This window comes from Hyaena hyaena, unplaced genomic scaffold (genome assembly GCF_003009895.1).
Source record: "Hyaena hyaena isolate Hyena2069 unplaced genomic scaffold, ASM300989v1 scaffold_116, whole genome shotgun sequence".
Taxonomy (NCBI): domain Eukaryota; kingdom Metazoa; phylum Chordata; class Mammalia; order Carnivora; family Hyaenidae; genus Hyaena; species Hyaena hyaena.
The window spans coordinates 938,670-957,971 of NW_024080748.1; the positions used below are offsets into that span (position 1 = coordinate 938,670).

The window sequence follows — 19,302 nt, forward strand, 5'->3', positions numbered from 1 at the left end:
TGGATTATCTGTGTCCTGCAGGCCTGCAAGAAGGGTCTGAGTCAGGTTCTGAGCCAGAGTCTGAGGCTTAGGGCTGAAGCACCCCTGACCTTGTTTCAGGCTGGGAAGGAGCCCCAAGACACTTCTTTCTTGTGCCCACAAGGTGGCCTCGGGAGGGACACTAGGGCTCAGCAGTAGAAGACTTGGGACTGGGGTTCCTTCCACAGAAGTTGAGGGAGTCAGGAGGGAACTCTGTACTGCCACGCTGTGTGCGCATGTGTGTCGGCTCCTTGTGAGTAGAAAGCCTGTCTGGGAAGTATGGGCCTGAGTACTCTCCGGCATGGGACTGCTTTCTGGACTGTGTGTAGGACAGCTCAGGGGCTGGGTGGGGGGTGGGGGGGGTGCGGACAGCCAATAACTATGGGCTTGCTCCAGTATGGGTCGTCTCGGGGCCATCCAATTGCTCTGTCTCCGAGGGCATGGGGACCTTGGCAAGACCAGCTCAGAGTGCAGAGATGTCCTTCTTCCCACTGCAGAATGAGAATGATTAGAGGCTGTTGTAGCCTCTGCTGGTTCTAGGAGGTGGGGGACCAGGGCCTTTGCTGGCTGGGGCAGTGCTGTTTTTTGGATACAGTATAGGGAGCAGGACTCCGTGCACTGGTGTTCAAGGTCAGCCAATGGCTGTGGGTGATGTCTAGGTTCAGGCCTGGGGAGCTCAGGATTGTCCTCATCCCCACTCCATTGAGCTGAACCCACTCTTGGTCCCAGGGTTGAGCCTCATCTCCCGCCTCCCCCGCCACCTGGTCTGGCTCAAGTCCTGGGATGGGTCACCTCCCAGTCAGAACACTGAGCCAGGAGTGAGGCGTGGTCCCTTCCCCTTTTTAGGCCTGTTTCTCACATGAATAATAAAATGTTGGACAAGACCAAGGTTTCAAAACTTTCTCAAGGACCCCTTGTCAAGTGAAATCTTATGTGGAGCCCAGTATATAGTATAAATTAAAATAAAGCTGCTGTGAATGAGGTGGAGGGTGAGGGCCCAGATCTCTGTCAACATGGCTTCCCTTCACCCATAGACTGCCAGGTGGCCACTGAATTTTCAGGAGACTTCTAGGGCTCTAACAAATGCACACTGAAGGCCACTAGGCTAGAAGGTCAGTACAGGTCCTCCAGCTCTGATACCTTGGGATTTTGTAACTTCCTAAAGCCACCATAGTCTAGCCAATTGTCTCCTGAGTCCCAAAGGAAAGATGGTGTGGGATGGGCCACAGACCACTAGCTAACTGGTGACACTGCCACACAGTCCCTCAGGGAAAGCTGTTTCCTGAGGCAACAGAGAGAAAGGTGCTATGTCCCCCGGAGCCACAGCTGCCCCGGGGAGGCCTGGGGCCTGCGGTCTAGCCTGGACCCCATTTTACCTCCTCCCCCTTCTGTAGAGGCAAGGAGGGCCAAGAGGCAGATGTCAGGGGTCAGGGTCCGAGTCCCCTTCCCATGCTGTGGTCTGTCCCTCACCCAAAACTACACAGCTTGGCAATTAGTCATTAGTCACACAGGCCAGCTGCAGAGTGCCTCCTGGCTCGGATGAGGACCCCCGCCCTCTGAGATGGTTCTAGATCCCCTGGTCTGTTCCAGGGTCTCCTCTGTTGGGTCTTCCCAGGAGTCCTGCCTCTTCTTCCACTTACTCATCTTCACTTCCTTCCCTAACCCCCCTCCCCCCCCCCAATCCAGAGCCTTCTCCCTTCTAGTCACCAAGATAAGAACTCCTTCCTGTCCGAGCATCCACCTGCAAACGAATCCTTGGGTCAGCAAACTACTGCTCCGGGCGCTGAGAACAAAACCCCAGGAGAGGCCTGTGGCTGCTCGAAGCATGGCCGGGGAGCCCTTTCTCTTGCAGAATCGAAGGCTGTTGGACCAAAATAACCACTGGGGACAGGGCTGGGTATTCTGTTCCCACCAGGTAAAGACAGGCTGGAGTTGCTGTTTTCTAGGGCCTTTGGGGATTCCGGTTTAAATGTCGCTTAGAGGCCAGACTCCCCATCCATGCAACCATCTGAGGCTCTTGTTATTGTCCCCAGGGGGGGTCCCTATTCCCATCTCTTGGGCAGGAAGGACGCCTATCTCCTTGAAGCCCAGGCACCGGGCAGGCCGCCTCCCATCATCCCGGCCTGTGGTCAGCCCCCCTTCTCAGGCCAACCCCACAGCCTGACCAAGCAATTCGCTGGGAACACTTTGGGTAGGAAAAATCACTTTATTAAAGGGCCTCTGTCACAAGACCCCCGCTTCTGGACCTGTCAGGCTTTGGGTACAAGATTCTGGTTGTCTTTCTTTCCTTCTCTCTCTGTCCATGGCTTCTTGGGATTCAGCATTCTCAGTGGCATCTGGGGAAGGGCCAGTGACCTTGGGGTGCTGGCCCAATGCAGGGAGGGCTGGCAGCTGGCAGAGGGCCAGGGAGTGGCCAGCCCCACAGCCCACAAGGAGTCCCGGTGACGACTGCAGAGACGGCACCGGCTTTGGGTCCCAGATGTTGGCTTCAGAGCCGTCCCCACACATGCCATGCTCATTCCAGCCCCAAGAGTAGCACGTCCCTCCTGTGGAAGAGAGAAGACTGCTGTAGAAGTGGCTTTGAGAACGGGGCTCAAACACTCATCCTGGGGACACACAGGGTGTCCTAAACCCCGGATTCCATGTGATGAGACCAAAGCTCAACCACACTTGGTGGCATCCTCTGCTTCCACCCTGCCCTCCAGAGCCTTTCTGGTGTTTCCCACTCTCACCATTCCACAGCTGTCCCTGTCCCAAACCTGGCCTTCCACCTTCCCTCACTGTAACCTCCCCTCCCCCCAATAATCCAAGACCTGCCGACTCTGCCTCCAGATATAGCTCAAATCCTTCCGTCTCTCCGTCTCCACTGCCTTCCCCTCATCCTGGCCCCATTCTCCCACACGTTGGGCCATGCCAACAGCCAAGGGACTAACTGGGCCACTCACCATCTGCCCCAATCTTCAGAGAGCATCTAGATGATCTCTGACAACCGCAGATCTAATCACATCACTCCCCTGCCTAAAAGCCTTCGTGACTTCTGATGCCCTTAAAGGCCTTTCCTTGGCTTGTGGGGCCCTGGGCAACCTGGCTCCTGACTACCTTGTGTGTTCCCTTACCACCCACCCCCCACCCCGACTACATTCCAAACCCCCTGCCTTCTTTCCGTTCCTTGCATATACTTTGTGGGGCCTTCTTTCTCTTGAGGTCCTCTTTTTTATATTCTTAAATAGTTTATTGTCAAGTTGGTTTCCATATAACATCCAGTGCTCATCCCCACAAGTGCCCTCCCCCATGCCCATCACCCCCTTCCCCTCTCCCCCACCCTCATCAGCCCTCAGTTTGTTCTCAGCATTCAAGAGTCTCTCATGGTTTGCCTCCCTCCCTCTCCCCAACTATTTTCCCCCTTCTTCTCCCGCATCGTCCTCCATTAACTTCCTCCTAATCCACCTATATGTGCAAACATATGGTATTTGTCCTTCTCTGCCTGACTTATTTCACTCAGCATTAACACCCTCGAGTTCCAACCATGTTGCTACACGTGGCCAGATTTCATTGTTTCTCATTGCCATGTAGTATTCCATTGTATAGATAAACCACATTCTTGATCCACTGATGGACACTTAGGCTCTTTCCATGTTTTGGCTATTGTTGAGAGAGATGCTATGAACATTGGGGTACATGTGCCCCTATGCATCAGCACTCCTGTATCCCTTGGGTAAATTCCTAGCAGTGCTACTGCTGGGTCATAGGGGAGTTCTGTTGTTAAGTTTTTGAGGTCCTCTTTTTAACCGGCTCTAGACCTCCTCATCTTTTAAATTAAAGTTAAATGTCATTCTGAAGCCAGATTCCCTGGCCACCCAATCCAACTTAGATTCTTGTTATTGCCCTTGGACTTTAGCCCAAAGGAGGCTCTCGCACTTTGTGGTGGCTAGATGACTTGTGTAGTCATGTGCGTACTGTCCCCTCCTCACTAGCCGATCTGCTCTACAGGGAGGGAAGGACCATGTACATTTCGTTCATTGCCGTATCTCTAGCCCCGTACACAGCTGGTGCTCAATAAGGGCTTGTTGACAAGATAAGAGATGGAACGAACTCAGTCATACATCCAGAGTGTCCAGGCCGGCATGATGCCCCCACACATCACAGCACCTCTTCCTAGGTTTAGACCCTTTCATAAGGCCTAAACTCACTCATATTTTTTTGTAGTCATTAAAATTTTTTTGCCCCCCGTTTATAAAAATAATACATCTTCCTGACAAAATATGGAAAATATGGATGAGTGTAAAGGAAAAGCAGATGTTGATCTTGCCACTACTATGAATATTTTAGATAATCTCTTTTAAACCTTTAACTTGTGAAATTTGTAAATATTTATGTATATTTTGTTCTGCTTTTGTCCCTTACCAACACAAATATTTCTCCAAAGAACTGCAACTTATTCAAAAAGTAAATTAAAAATAATGTTTGAAATTTTGAAATAGTTCAATATGCAGAAAGATACAGAAAATAACTTAGCAGAAAGAAACATACTCCATCCAGATTTAGAACATTAGTCAACATTTTGCTGTATCTGCTTCAACTCTTCCCTTTAAAAAAAGAAAATAAATCAATAAGATATAGTCAAAGCCCCGCTTCCCATTCTTGCCTTCCAGATATTTCTTCTCCCAGGAAGGAGCCACTATTTTGAAGTTGGTGTTTGTTACTGGTATTATACTTTCTACATATACGTCCTTAAATACCATGTAATATTTTTAGTTTGTTTTTAAGATTTATATAAATAGTATTGAAATATCTATCTAACATGTATCTTTATACTCAGCATTGTTTCTGGAAATTTATCTGAGCTGATACAGATCAAGTTCATTTATTTTAACTGTGCTCAGAATCCCCTTATGTAGAAGTCTTTTATTTTACTTACCCATTCCCCTTCGGAGGGACAGTGCTTTAATGATAATAATTGTTGCTATTTTATTATACAATGTATAATGTACAACATTATGCAATTAATAGTAACAGTGTCGCGATTGTAAGCAGCACTGCCATGAACATCTTTGAGCATGCCTCCCTGTACAGAGTAGCACCTGAGCAGGGCTGGTCCCTAGATGTGTGAGTGGAGGGGGTCACACGTTTAGGTTTAGGTATGGCTAATAGCTGTCCACAGTGACTGCAGTCACTTCCAGTCCCATCAACGATGGATCTGAAGGTTTCCCTCTATATTTGCCTTTATTATTATTTTTTTAATGTTTATTTTTGAGAGACAGAGAGGCAGAGCGTGAGCAGGGGAAGGGCAGAGAGAGAGGGAGACACAGAATCTGAAGCAGGCTCCAGGCTCTGAGCTGTCAGCACAGAGCCTGACGGGGGGCTCGAACTCAAGAACTGCGAGATCCTGTCGGCTGCTTAACTGACTGAGCCACACAGGCGCCCCCTATCTTTGCCTTTAGACTCTTGCTATTCTGATAAGCACAGTGAATGAATCTGCATTTCCCTGACTACTAGTGAGAGTGAGCATCACTTCATTTATAGCCCTGAGTTGCCTCCTCTTACGAATTGCCTTTGTACATTCTTTTCCTATTTTTCTCTTTGGTGGTTTGTCTTTTTCTTATCAATTTGTGAGTTTTCTGGATGTATTCTCTTATTTATATACTTTTTTTGCTATTCTATGCGTTGTGTCTTCTCCCACAAGTCCATGGCATGTCTCTTCACTTTGCTTATGGTATCTTTTGTTAAACACATTTCTTTAAAATGACTGCCTAATTGTCCATTATGGGGATTCAACAATTTCCTTAACCTGTATTCTATTATCAGATATGCAGGTTGTTTCTAATTTTTCATTATTTTGAATAGCTTGAATAATATTCCTGTGCACATCTTTGCACGTGAATCTTTTTCTATCTACTTGCATCCTCAAATTAGATTCTTAGAATGGGAATTCCTGGTCAACTGGTACGGACATTTTTGAGATTCCTGAGTACTGTTTTTAATGCTTTCACAATATTTTTCAGAAAGGCCAACTGAATACAACTATGGCAATCTGTGGAAGTTTCCATTTTACTCCAGCATTGCCAATATTTAGTACTTATTATGCTGTTGCAAAGTCTTTTCTAATTTGAAGACACACACACAAAAAATCCCTTTTTTTTGGTACATTATTGCCATCAAAACTGAAAAATAAGGGGCGCCAGGGTGGCTCAGTTGGTTAAGTGGGTGGTTCAGTTGGTTTGACTTTGGCTTAGGTCATGATCTCACGGTTCGTGGGTGTGAGCCCCTTGTTGGGCTCTGTGCTGTCATCTCGGAGCCTGGAGAATCTTTGGATTCTGTGTCTGCATCTCTCTCTGCCACTCCCCCACGTGCACTCTGTCTCTCTCTCTCAAAAATAAATAAAACATTAAAAAAATTTTTAAAAAAACAGAAAAATATTTCTTACGTTTCTCAGATATTTGTATTTCCTCTTTCATGTATTGTCTGCTTCATATATTTTTCCTGTTTAGTACAGGAGGGTTTAAGTGCTGAGATTCAAGAGCTAGATGGTTTGGGTTCAACTCCCAGCTCCCCTATTTATTAGCTGAATGACCTTGGGCAAGTTACTTAATGTCTCTGTGCCTCAGTTCCTTCATCTGTTAAATGATAAAGCTTTATCATAAAGTTGTTTACAAGAGTTAAATGAGTAAGTAGGTATAAAACGGTACTTGCCACATAGTATTTTATAAATATTTGTTACTGTTCTATGTTAAGAGCCTTATCGTTTTAAAGATTTTTATTTTAAGAATATTCTTTCTCTGCCATATCTAGCATAAATGTTTTTTCTTAGTTTGACTTAAAATTTTGTCTTACATCTTTTGATATAAAACATTACCTTTATGGTTCTTTGTAGTAAAATTCATTGATCTGTTGTAATTTCTTCTACTGCTTCTAAGAACTGAAAGACCATCCCTATCTGGATGGGAATGTATTCTTTTTGACTTTTCAATGATTTTATTCACTTGTGTATCTTTACATTTCACCCTTTCTCCACTGAAAATCTGTTTCCCAGACCACTCTTTCACAGGGGGTGGCTGGCTGGCCAGGGATTACCCTTCCTTTTCCTCTTCCTTTTCCCTAGTAGGAAGGCCATCACTGGCCAAAAGCTTGGGTTTGGGGAAACACAGATGTCTCCCTATTTGGCCGGCGAGCAAGGAAATGCACACAGAGAAGACGGACCCCAGGCCGCAGCTCCTACGGCTACACGGGAGTCTTGGCCAGGCTGGTATGAGGCATGGAGTGGGAGAGTGGAAGAGGCTTGCTACCTTTGGGCCCAGCTCGGCACCTGGTGTGGGCTTTGCGCCCGACCCCGGGGAGTGGCACCAGCTGACGGCCAGCAGGAGTGGGGGTGGGAGGAAGGCAGAGCTGACCTCCCAGCGGGACGCGGCGCAACAGGCAGCTGGCAGGTCCCTCTCCTCCTGCCAAAGGAAACACACTCTGAGGGGCTGGGGTAGCCAGAGGCCTTGAGCCAGGGCTTTCATGCCCACTGGGTCGAGAAGCCTGGCAAAGGGCCAGAAATTGCTTCCCCCCAATACTTTCAAAGAAGCCTACTCCAAGTCAGGTGCTTTCGATTCTTTATCTCATTTAATTCCCACAACCCTGTGAGGCAGCCATGTTTTAGAGATCATTCTCCTTTCATAGAGGAGGAAGCAGAGTCACAAGGAACCAGGCAGTGCTGCTCCAGAATCTGCACTGACTCTGGCATCCTATACCAGGGCTTGCCAAATTTATGCTAAAAAGGCAGATAGTAAATATTTTAGGCTTGAGAGCCTCATTTGGTTTCTGTTGCATATTCTTCCTCATTACTATAACCCTTGAAAGCCATTCTTAGTTCGCAAGGCCGTATGCAACAGGCCATAGCTCAGATCCGGCCCGTGGGTCACACTTTCCTGACCCTTGGCATACGTATACAACGTCCACTATTTACTGTGGACTGTGCTCTGCTGTCCTGGGTCCCACACCACCAAACGGCTGTGCGATAGTGGTACTTCTGTCCCCATCTACATCACAACGTCGCTAGGAGAAGGACTGCATGAGTGGACATGCCCCGCACAGTGCCTGACACACGGCGACAGCTCACGGCCACGTATGAGGCAGACCACGGGGAGGGGAGGAGAAGGCAAGAAAGGCCATGCCAGTGTCAAATGGCACCGAGGAGAGGGAAGGGCACCAGCACATGAGAAGGCCTAGGGTGGAATGACAAGAAGTTTGGAGTTTCTGAACATTTTAAACAAACTTCTTGTGGAAAAAACCCAGGCTGCTGAACTTTGAAGGTGAAAGATTCGCTGTGCCCTGTACAGAAGGGACTCGCAGCAGAGACCCTCCAGCATTTTGAGTCGGTTTCATATGCAGCCCCTGCCTCCATCCAGGCTCACTTAGGGCCACCTTTTCAGGGGCACAGTGAGGGTGCGAAGACCCCCTGGATTCAGCAAGCTGCTCCTAGGCAGGCCATTCTCATGCGGAAGTGAGGGGAAGGAGAAGGGCCTATGGTAGGCCTCTCCCTAAGCTAACTGGGACGTGGAACACCCAGTTCTCAAAACACGTACGTTATAGGATGACTCTGGCTTTACAGAAGGCTCTCTGCAGTGTGCCTGGCACTTATCAGGTCCTTGAGGAACTGAAACCCACCTGATTGATCCAGACCTACTTTCCTGGCCCTGAGGTACAGGGCTGGGCCTTGGGTGGAGAGCCCATAGTTCCTGAGGGATTCCCTCGCCTCTGAAGAGTTCAGGCCCCCTTATCATGGGGCTCAGTGGCGTTGGCCTCATCCGGGCTGTGACAAGTGATGGGCTTGTGGCCCACCACACTTGCGTCAGCCTAAGAGCCCTGCGGGCAGCGGAACCTAGGGACTGGTGGGGTCCTGGCACAGGCTAGACACAATACACAAATCTGTTCAGGCCTTGTGGCACCTGCCTGAACTTCTTGGCAACCTGGGTCCTTACAGGGCCTTATGGTGCTGGGACTACAGCCCAACACTAGGGAGGGGGATGCATTTCTGCTGGAGGGCCTTGTCTAAGAGGGGCAAACACCTGAGCATGTGTGATGGAGCTAGTGCGGTACAGCTTCATTTCGAACCGTGGAACGAAGACTGTATTTCCCAACCTCTCTTGCAGCTGGGTGTGTGAATGAGAGGTAAGCCAAAATGTTCTGTAATAGCTATAGCGCCCTGCCTTCAAAGACAGCGGGCACGTACCCTTTGCGCTTTCTATCTTCTCACTAGGAATGTGGATGTGGTGGCTGGAGATCTAGCTGCCATCTCACACCATGAGGATGAAGGCTATCACCTCGGGATGTTACTTCCCAGTTTCACACAAACGTCACTTAATCTCCACAGCAACCTCCATTTGTGACTCCAGATGTTATGACTTCCATTTTATAGATGATGTAACAAGGCTCGAAGGGTGAAGTAACTTGTTCATGGTCACACAGCCATTCTGAGCCAGGACTAGAATCTATGACTCCCAATCTCAGGCTCATTCACTAGTGCCAAACCATGTGCAAATATAGGAACACCACGGAATTGTTAGTGTATGCCAGGCCCTGTGATGAACACTTAGTTCACTGAATCCCCACAACAAGCCTGCAAGGTAAAATCTAACATTATCCCCGTTTTCCAGAGAGATGGCGTGAACCATGCAAGGTAAGCAGCAGAACTGGGTTCCAACCTGGGCATAGGGACTCCAGGGCATCTTCTGTTAGGATACTATCCTCTCTAGCAAAAAGGCTGCTTCCCAGGTAATTAGGGAAAAATACAGAGTAGCGGCCCGCCTGTGTGGGGACAGGATCAGCTGCGGGAGGCAAGAGCAGTAGCTGGTGAGAGAAGCACTCTGCAGGGAAGCACAAACCTCACTGAGCTCTTGCGAGCACTGGGGCCCAGGCCCGACAAAGCCGCATGAGGCCCTGCCTCTCCTGCATCTGGTGGGCTGGGAAAGGGAGGGAGGAATGTGGGCAAAAAGTCAGGCAACTAATGGTTCCCCTGCTTGTCTCCTGTCAAAGGCCTCACAAAGACCTAGAGCTTCAGTAGGGGCTGGTCTTCTGCAATTCCAGACAGAGACAGCCACGACAGGTGAGGTCTGAGTACCCTCACGGAGAAGGCTCTGCATTCAGGAAGCTGGTACACGTCATCGTGGCCGCAGCTGGCCTTGGAGCTGGGCAAATTTGGGAAAAACTTCTGAGTGTCCAGCCACCAAACTCATGTGGATCCCATCCTTTTGGCAATAATTGCGGGGGCGATCCCTAGGGTCCTGCTGTGAGCAAGGAATGGCGAAGGAAGAACCCAGAATTCAGGCCTCTTAGAGTGTTTTGGGTCTAGGCGGTGACTTGAGGAGAGAGAGGAATTCGGGTCCTCACCCCGTCTTGCCTGGACAATTACGGCAGCTCCTCTACCCATTAGGCAGAGGCAGCTGGCCTGGGTGGAGGACTCAGGCTGAGGAACAGCAAGAACTAGGTCTTCCTGCGGACAACCTCCTGTCTCCTGCCACCAAGGAGACCAAGAACAGGACTGTCGGCTGGCTCTCCACGCCCTCTGTACCCCTTGGCTGCGTCACCCCTCTTTCCCAGAGCTCTGTGCTTGCTTCCTGCAATTCACAGGGGTGCTGTGCTGCTCCCCACATTCACCCAGGCCTTTTACATGGTTATGACCTTGCGCAGACAAGCCCATTTACGTGGTGGCTTTTCTTCTTAGGCCCTGTGCTGGACACAAGACCTAGATGAGGAAAATTCAGTTTCTGCCCTGGGGCTCCCAGCCCACTGGGGAAGACAGCCATGAGAGAGAGGATTACGGGGACCAACGGCATGTGGGCACAAGGAGCCACGCACAACAGTCTTAACTGCAAAAGACTGGGGTAAGCCCCAAAATATCCATCAATAGAGAAGTGTTTGAAGAAAGCGTGGCTTGACCCCCACTACCCAGCTACTATGCAGCTATTAAAAATAATGAGATCGCGTGAAGAAATGGGCAGAAGACATGAACAGACACTTCTCCAAAGAGGACATCTAGATGGCCAACAGACACATGAAACGATGCTCAGCATCCCTCCTCATCAGGGAAATACAAATCAAAATGACACTGAGATACCACCTCACGCTAGTCAGAGTGGCTCAAATGAGCAAATCAGAGAACTCTAGATGCTGGCGAGGATGTGGAGAAACGGGCACCCTCCTACACTGTTGGTGGGAATGCAAACTGGTGCAGCCCCTCTGGAAAACAGTGTGGAGGTTCCTCAGGAAACTAACAATAGAACTCCCCCATGACCCAGCAATAGCACTGCTAGGAATTGACCCAAGGGATACAGAAATGCTGAGGCATAGGAGCACATGTACCCCAATGTTCATAGCAGCACTCTCCACAATAGCTAAAACATGGAAGGAGCCTAAGTGTCCATCAACAGATGAATGGATCAAGAAGATGTGGTTTATCTATACCATGGAATACTACATGGCAATGAGAAACAATGAAATCTGGCCATGTGTAGCAACATGGATGGACCTTGAGGGTGTTATGCTGAGCGAAATAAGTCAGGCAGAGAAGGACAAATATCATATGTTTGCACGTATAGGAGGATTAGGAGGAACTTGACGGAGGAACAAGGGGGAGAAGAAGGGCGGAAATGGTGGGGGAAAGGGAGAGAGGCAAACCATGAGAGACTCTTGAATGCTGACAAAAACTGAGGACTGATGGATGTGGGGGGGAGGGGGGGATGGGCAAGGACACTTGTGGGGATGAGCACTGAGTGTTATGTGTAAACTAATTTGACAATAAACAACTATTTGTAAAAAAAAAAAAAGAAAGAAAAGAATTAAAAAATTGATCATAAAAAAAAATAATGAGATCGCTTTCTATGGTCTGACCTCAAGATATCTAAGACATTTCAGAGAGAAAATCAGTTGCAGAACAACACAGAGAGAGGACGATTCAATTTATGTGGATCCCCTATATATTTCTGTGTGTACAGATCTTGAAGAATACATCCCCAACTGTGAACAATCTCTGAGCAACAGAGGGAGAAATGGAGGGGAAAGGTGACCAAGATTTTGTCATTTGTTCAAATACTTTAAGAAGTAATAACAAAGGATGATGATTAGAAAAAAAAAAAACTATAGCTAACTTGACAGTAAATTGTATTTTTAAAAATAACAGTATTTCTAAGGGACAGAGACGGCACAGAGGAGAGGATGGTATGCTCTATTGGGGAGAAGAGATGGGTGTCCCTGAAAATTTCAGAGGTTAATTCTTAGTTGGGTTTTGAAGGATGAGTAGGATGTTCACCAGTCTTTTTTTTTTTTAAGGTTTATTTAACTTTTTTAAAAAAAATTCATTTGAGAGAGACAGAGAGAGAGAGAGAGAGAGAGAGAGAGAGATAGAGCACAAGCCAGGAAAGGGCAGAGAAAGGTTGACACACACCTCAAACTCCCAGACCTGAACCAAAGCTGGACGCTTAACCAACTGAGCCACGCAGGCGCCCAGGAGTTTTAAATAGGGGGTACCCAATGAAATTTGCCCATTCTGAGCTGCTTTCATTGATCCCAGCAGCATCCTGTTTTGCTGCAGAAGTAAATGGTGGCTGCGTGTTGGGCTGGGTCCCACTGGGCTATTAATGTCACTTCTTCTAAGCCTAGTACCCAGAACCCTCTAAGCATACACACCAGACCCCTCCCAGTTCTACAGGTATTTATATTTGCACTGTCTCACCAGGCTGTGGGCTGGGACGGGAGTTGGGTGCTGAGCTGTACCCACAGTCTTTCTGAGCCCCCTGTTCTGTCTAGAGAGTAGAAATGGGGGGCACACACAAAATGCTGAAATTGGGTGCCGTCAACCCCAGTCCTATGCTTGGCTGCTTACCTTTATTCCCTGATCTGTGGCCAGAACTTCCCCCTGGCCATAGGCCTCAGGAACAGAAAGCTGCGAGTCTCTGTTCCCAGTCACACTGCCCGGAAGAGGAGCAGTTCCTCCAGAGAATGGCCATGAGAATGGCTGTGAGGGCGAGGGCCTCACCGGGCCAGGCTGAGGGAAGATGCATTGACAGTGCTGGGCCCTTTCAATAACTAGTCTACCCATCACTCTTCAGGGCCAGTGATGCCCTGAGGCAGGAGCTGAGACAGCAGCAAAGAGCCATTCCAGAATCAGAAAGTGGAGCTGTGCGCCCACAGAATCACTCTAGGGAAGTTTTGGGATTGTGGCCCGAATTGCCTCAGGGAAGGCTGTAAGTGGAAGCAGGCCGGCCTGGGGGCCCTCCAGACCAAGGTCCATGGCAGCGCTGGGAATGCATTGAGCAGGGGAGGTGGGGTGAAGGCTGAAGGCAAAGAGGAGGAGGGCTGGGTGTTTACACATAAGAAAAGATGAGGGCCTGTGGAAGAAGGATTTAGGAAGATAACGTTCAAAACACAGCCAGAACCAGCCACTTCTCACCAGCCTCACCACTTCATACTAGAACTCTGTGAGGGCTTTCTACCGGTCTCTCTGCTGCCTCTATTGCCTCTCATCATCCGTGCTCCACACAGAGCCTGAGGGATCCTGTTAAAACCCAAGTTAGACATGGCACTGCTCTGCTCAGAATGCTCCAATGGCTTCTCCTCTTACTCAGATAAACAACAGCTTCCTCTCTGACCTCAAGCCCCATGTGTTCCATCCTACTGACATCAGAACAGCTACACTGGCTTCTCATTCTTCAAATAGTACTCACCTCAAGGCCTTTGCACTTGCTATTCCCGCTGTCTGGAATGCTCTTGCCCTGAGATCCACAGGTTCATTCCCTCATGTTGCTCAGGTATTTGTTCTTGCTACCTTATCTATCTGAAAGGCCTTCCCTGAGAACTTTATATGAAGTGGCAATCTATAACCATCCCCATCTCTGTCTCCTCACCTGCTTTATTTTTCTTTATATATATATATAATGGGCCAAAAGAGAGCCTGCGGATGTGGGGAGGAGATGCCATGGGTAGGCCGACTGCAGCTCACTCTCAGGAAGAAGGCTGGGATGGCTGGGGGGCTGCCCAGGGGAGCAGCAGGTGGCCTGCTACTGGAGGTTCTGAGCCCCCAGCTGGCACGGGTCCTCCTACGGTGGGCAGAGTCTGGATGAGACAAATCAGAAGTCCTCTGACCATGGACAGCTTGTGTGGTGGTGTGGATGGGTGTGTGTGTGTGTGTGAGAGGGAGGATGGTGAGGCCGAAGAGCAGAGTAGGGGGTACCCACCCAGGCCCCAGGCCTTCAGGCTGGCTCCCTCCCACATGACAGATGAATGGCCTTGGTTCAGATGATAAATAGAAATGTGTTGAACTCCTGGGTTTGCCCTCCAAAGTCTCATTCTGAGGCTGCAAGGTGGAGGCTGCTTTAGAACCTCTTTTAAAACCCTGTATCTCAAAAAGTTGTCCAGTTCTTTGTCGATCTCTGTCCCGTTACATAAGAGGAAACTGAGGCTTAGAGTGGGGCAGCGTTGTGCTGAGGTCCTCACCTACGCCTCTCCCTTTGCATCGCTTCAGGCACTGCATGTGATGGCTGGGGCAGCTCAGCGAGGAAGGTATTTGGATCAGCACTGCATGGAAGAGCACACGGAGTCTGGGAGAGGTTCAGAAACAGCTAAGCTGGGAGAGGCAGAGGCCAGCCTTCCGCCCCAACCTCCCCCCACCCCAGAGTAGGAGGTGCTGGGGCTGCCGTGGCTACATTTCCCCAGTCACCTGCGCAGAGAGCGTGCCGTGGCACGTGGCACGTTGGCTCCACTGGGGGACTATTCTTAGATCTAGGGAGCTGGGAGTGATGGATTTAGAACTTACGAGGTGGAAACGTGTTGGCCTGTTTTATAAACAACTGAAATCCTCCCCACGGACTGTCTTTCTGAGTGCTGTGTTCTCTGTGGAACTGCCGGCTTTCTGGGCTTCCTGGCTGCACAGGGGGAGGGAAGAGAAAAGGCAACTAACCTCTTGAGGGCCTACTATGGCCACGGCTGGTGACAAGGCCTTTGCATGACTCCGTCCCATTTAACAGAGCCGCCCTGGGAAGACGGTATTGCGGTCACACTCTGTGGGTGAAGCAGCAGGCTCGGAGAGGTCCTGAAATGAGTGGGCCTGATGCGCAGCCTGGTCCGGCCAGCAGGGGCCTGGCCTGGGCGGGAGGAGTGCCAAGGGCACAGGCCGGCAGCTTTGCAGTTCCATTCCTATAAGTGTTGCAAGTCCTCTCCTGTCCCCTAAGATCTCTTCCCTGGATCTGACAAGCTGCTGGGCTGTCCTCACAGCCAGCCAGGGACCCTCCTCTCAGTAGGTTCCACGCTGCCATTATCCCTTTTTAAGTGTGTGCCCAGAGCTGGCCACATCTCTCTACAGCCCATACGCCCCTCTGGGTGTCCACCTTGTCCCGGAGGCTGCCTATGCCCGGTTAGCTGAGGCCACGTGAGCTGTGCTGGAGTCCCGGTCTGCTTGCTGACTCCAGCTAAGCCCACAGCCCATGTATACTCCTGAACCGTGCAGGAGAAGCTGTGCTGTGGCCCCCGGCCTGGCTTCTGTGCTGCCATTCTGGACCTTGCCAGAACTTTCCAGTTGTCACCATTATCGTCTTATTGAATGAATAGAGAAATCCCTGAGGGGCACCAGTGGAGGGGCAGTGGCACAGATCCAGCTCTGGCACCAGGGGCAGTGGGGCTGTTGCCATTCCCGGAACCTGGTCACCAACAGAGCCTCCCTACACTGTCCTCCTCCCGGTGCCTGTCTGGGAATCACCAGTGTGCAGGAGAGGAGGCTGGGCATTAGCGCAGCAGTGGGGGCAGGGGTGAGGAGGTAAGGGCCGGAAGAATCTATACGCAGATCAGAAGATTAGGGCTCTCGAGAGGAGCCGCTGGATGACACAAACCTGAGAAGGAATTCTCCCTCGCTGTCCCACCACTTACTAAGTACCTTCTGAGCGTCTGCTCTGTGTTTGGCGCCGTACCCGATTCAGGTCGATGCATTTGGCGCACAGCAACTAGGCCCCCCCCCACAGTATGAGCGCTAAGTCAGGGACACATGCCAACTCTTCAGAAGGATCAAACCCCTCTGGGAACAGAGCCTGTCTGTTATTTATCTTCTCTTCTTCAGATAGTAAATTTTTATTGAACTCTATGACAGCCAAAAAAGAAAGAAAGAAAATATAACAGTACAAAACAGGAAAAAACTAAGGGATTAAACCTTTAAATTTAAATTAATATATTATTTTTTTCCTTTTAGGAAAATTTTATTTTTTTAGAGCAGTTTCAGGTTACAGAAAAATTGAGCATGAAGTATGGAAAATTCCTGGTCTCCATACACTCACTGCTTCCCCACTACCAATAGCCCACACCTGAGTGGTACATTTGTTGCAATTGATGAGCCTACCCTGACACATCATTATGGCCCAAAGTCCACAGTTTACATTAGGGGTCACTCGTGGCATTATTGTACATTCTATGGGCTCTGACAAATACACAGTGACAGGTATCCACCATAATAGCGTCAGACAGAATAGTTCCACTGCCCTAGGCCTCTGCGCCCCACCTATTCATTTATGGTTTTATCCACCAAAGTGAATGCATGAGTGAGGAACAGCTCTAGAGTGCCCGTGAGGTTCACGCACGGCTCTAGCAGGAGGAACCCAGAGAAGAACAAGACACAGGCCCCTGTCCTCCAGGGGCGGACATTCTACTGGGGCAACAAGCAAGGAGACACACAGATCAACAGGGCGCACCCAGTGACAAGAGCTATACAGAAACAAAATGGAATAATATGATTAAAAGGACAGGTGGTCAGGAAATCCTCTCCAATAAGGTGGCCTCTGAGCCACGATCTGAAGGGTGTGAAGGAGCCAGGCCTACAAGCACCCAGAGGAAGAACATTCCAGGCAGAGACAATGATACATATAAAATCCCAAAGTGGGAAGTTCTGCCAGTTCTGTGTGTGTGGGGTCGCGAGAGCTGGGGAGAGGCAGGCCTTGAGAGGAAAGGGAAGCTTGGTGAGGAGTCTGGAGTTTATTCTGAGAATGCAGAGAAGCCACTGGAAAGTTTTAAGCAGGGTCTGATAAGATCTGACTTACATTTGAAAAGGCTGCTCTGTGAAGGGGGAAACACAGGGAGATTTTCAGGAGGCTCCTGCACTGCAGAGGGCCTGGCGTGAGGGGGCAGGATGGAGTGGGCTGGGAGCAGTGGGAATGGACAGAAACGGATGGATAGTAGGGTGTCTAGGACCTACTGAAGGACTGACACAGGGAGTGAGTGACGGGATTCGTTGAGCGATGGTAGACAGTGGTGCTGTTTATGAGGTGGAGGGACCTGGGGGAGGGCTGGGCTTGGGGAGCAAATGGAGAGTTCTGCTGTGGACATTTTAAGGTGGAAGTGCCTATTAGACATAAAAGAATGGATGAATGAATGAATGGATGAATGAATGAATGAATGAATATCCCAAAAGACAGGCTTCTGGTGAGCCTAAGGGATTAGGAACCTGAGTGAGAACCGGGAAGGTATGGGAACGACTGCGGAAGGAGCTTCCAGGTGAGCAGTGCCCAGCTCCAGAGGCAACAGTGAGCTCGTGACTCGACAGGGCCTGACTTGGTGCCTTCGTCACTCTGAATTCTAGCTTCTGTTTTTCTTTCTTTCTTGAATGAAGCGCATGACTGGGAGGTAAGCATACTACACGGGCTAATAAATAGAAATTTCCTTTGTGAATGTCCCTACTTCATAAAAGAATGTGTAACATTTGAAAGCAAAATTGCCCTTTTGGATAATTATAAGCCACCGGCCCAAGGTCTCCCGCTGGTCCCGTGGGAAGTGGCACCCTCCCCTTAGCCTGGTGAGTGGCCAGGGCCGCTGGGCTGGGACCCACCAGCCAGCCCTCCTCGCCTGGGGCAGGTGTCAGCGGGAGAGGCGGCAATCCCGGAGGATGCGGGGTCTGCACAGTACAAGAAATGCTGCAGCCCTGCTGCCAGACTCTTTCTGGAACATGTTCCAATTCCTGGGGAGTGTGAGGCTGCCCAAAATGAGGGCCTGTGAAGGAGGCAGCTCTGAGAGGCCCTCTGGCCCCGACCCTGAGAAAAACACACAACGGCAGCTAGTGAGGTCTGGTGAGGCCCGCTGGGCTCCCTGCTGACATGACTGTTCACTTCCCTGCTGGGACTACCCAGCCTCCTGGGGGCTCAGTCCAAAGGCACAGATTCCCCTCCCAGATGAGGGGGCTAGAAGCGCTAAGGTGGAGCCAGGCATGTGTCCCCAGGGTGCAAATCTTCGAGTGGCACCCTAGCTCTAAAGGAAACCACAAGTCTAGACTGTGGTCTATACACTTCCACACCACCTGGCCCCCAGCTACCTCTCTGATGCCTGCTGCTGCTGTGGCTCCCATCCCCACTCACTCCACCTGAGCCACAGTGGCTTCCTTACTGTTCCTCTAACTGGCCAGTCGTGCTTTCAGCTGCATATGGACCTGCTCCCTCTGCCTGGAACACTCTTCTCCGGGTATCAACATGGCGCCCTACCTCCCTTCATTCAGGTCTTAGTTCAAATTTCCCCTCTTGAATGCTGAGAACAAACTGAGGACTGATGGGTGTGTGGGGGGGAGGGGAGAGACGGGCATGGAGGAGGGCACTTGTGGGGATGAGCACTGGGTCTTATATGGAAACCAACTTGACAATAAACTGTTTGTAAAAAAAAAAAAAAAAAATTCCCCTTCTCAGAGAACTTGCCCTGACCAGTCAACCCCATCCATCTATTTGCTCACACTGTTTTATTTTCTTTCCGGGCACGTAACACCCCATCATATATTTATGGTCTCTCCACTAGAATGAAAAACTTCACAAGAACAAAAATTTCATTTTGTTCAACTGCTGCAACTCCAGCACTGACAATACTTATGGGTACATAAAAGGTGCTCAATAAATATTTGTTGTAGGGATAAACAGGTATCACTTGCCTCATTCCCTTGAGGGGAAAGCCCAAACAAAGAGCTGAGCAGGCCATCCTCAGCGGTCACCATCAAAAGGAACACTGTATGGGGATATGCGGAAGGGGCAGTCAGGGCAGCCCGTGTTGAAGGGACACAGTTTGTAGAGTACTTGCAGGCTCGGTTGTGGGAAAAAGACACATTACAGTTGATAACTGGACAGACTCAACCTTTCGCTAACTCAGGCTGGCCTGGCCTGGCCAAGTCTGTCCCAGCTCTCTGAATAAGCCCCCACCCACCCAGTGGCCTGAAGGCAGAACCCCCCACCCCTTCCTGATACCAGGGGGAGCCCACTGGGCAGCATGCAGCTCAAGCGCTCACTGGCTCGCCAGAGATCT

The 19,302-nt window shown here is 49.8% G+C and overlaps 1 protein-coding gene across 4 annotated transcripts in view; it reads right to left on the reverse strand.

The window, feature by feature from the left end:
* Positions 1-2,204: 2,204 nt before the first annotated feature.
* SERGEF (secretion regulating guanine nucleotide exchange factor) overlaps positions 2,205-19,302 on the reverse strand; it is a 231,267-nt gene continuing 214,169 nt past the window's right edge. For all 4 annotated transcript variants that reach the window (XM_039236806.1, XM_039236805.1, XM_039236804.1 and 1 more), the window contains one exon: positions 2,205-2,564. In XM_039236806.1, coding sequence (XP_039092737.1) covers positions 2,242-2,564 — 323 coding nt within the window. In that variant the 3' untranslated portion in view covers positions 2,205-2,241. The remainder of the gene's footprint in view (positions 2,565-19,302) is intronic.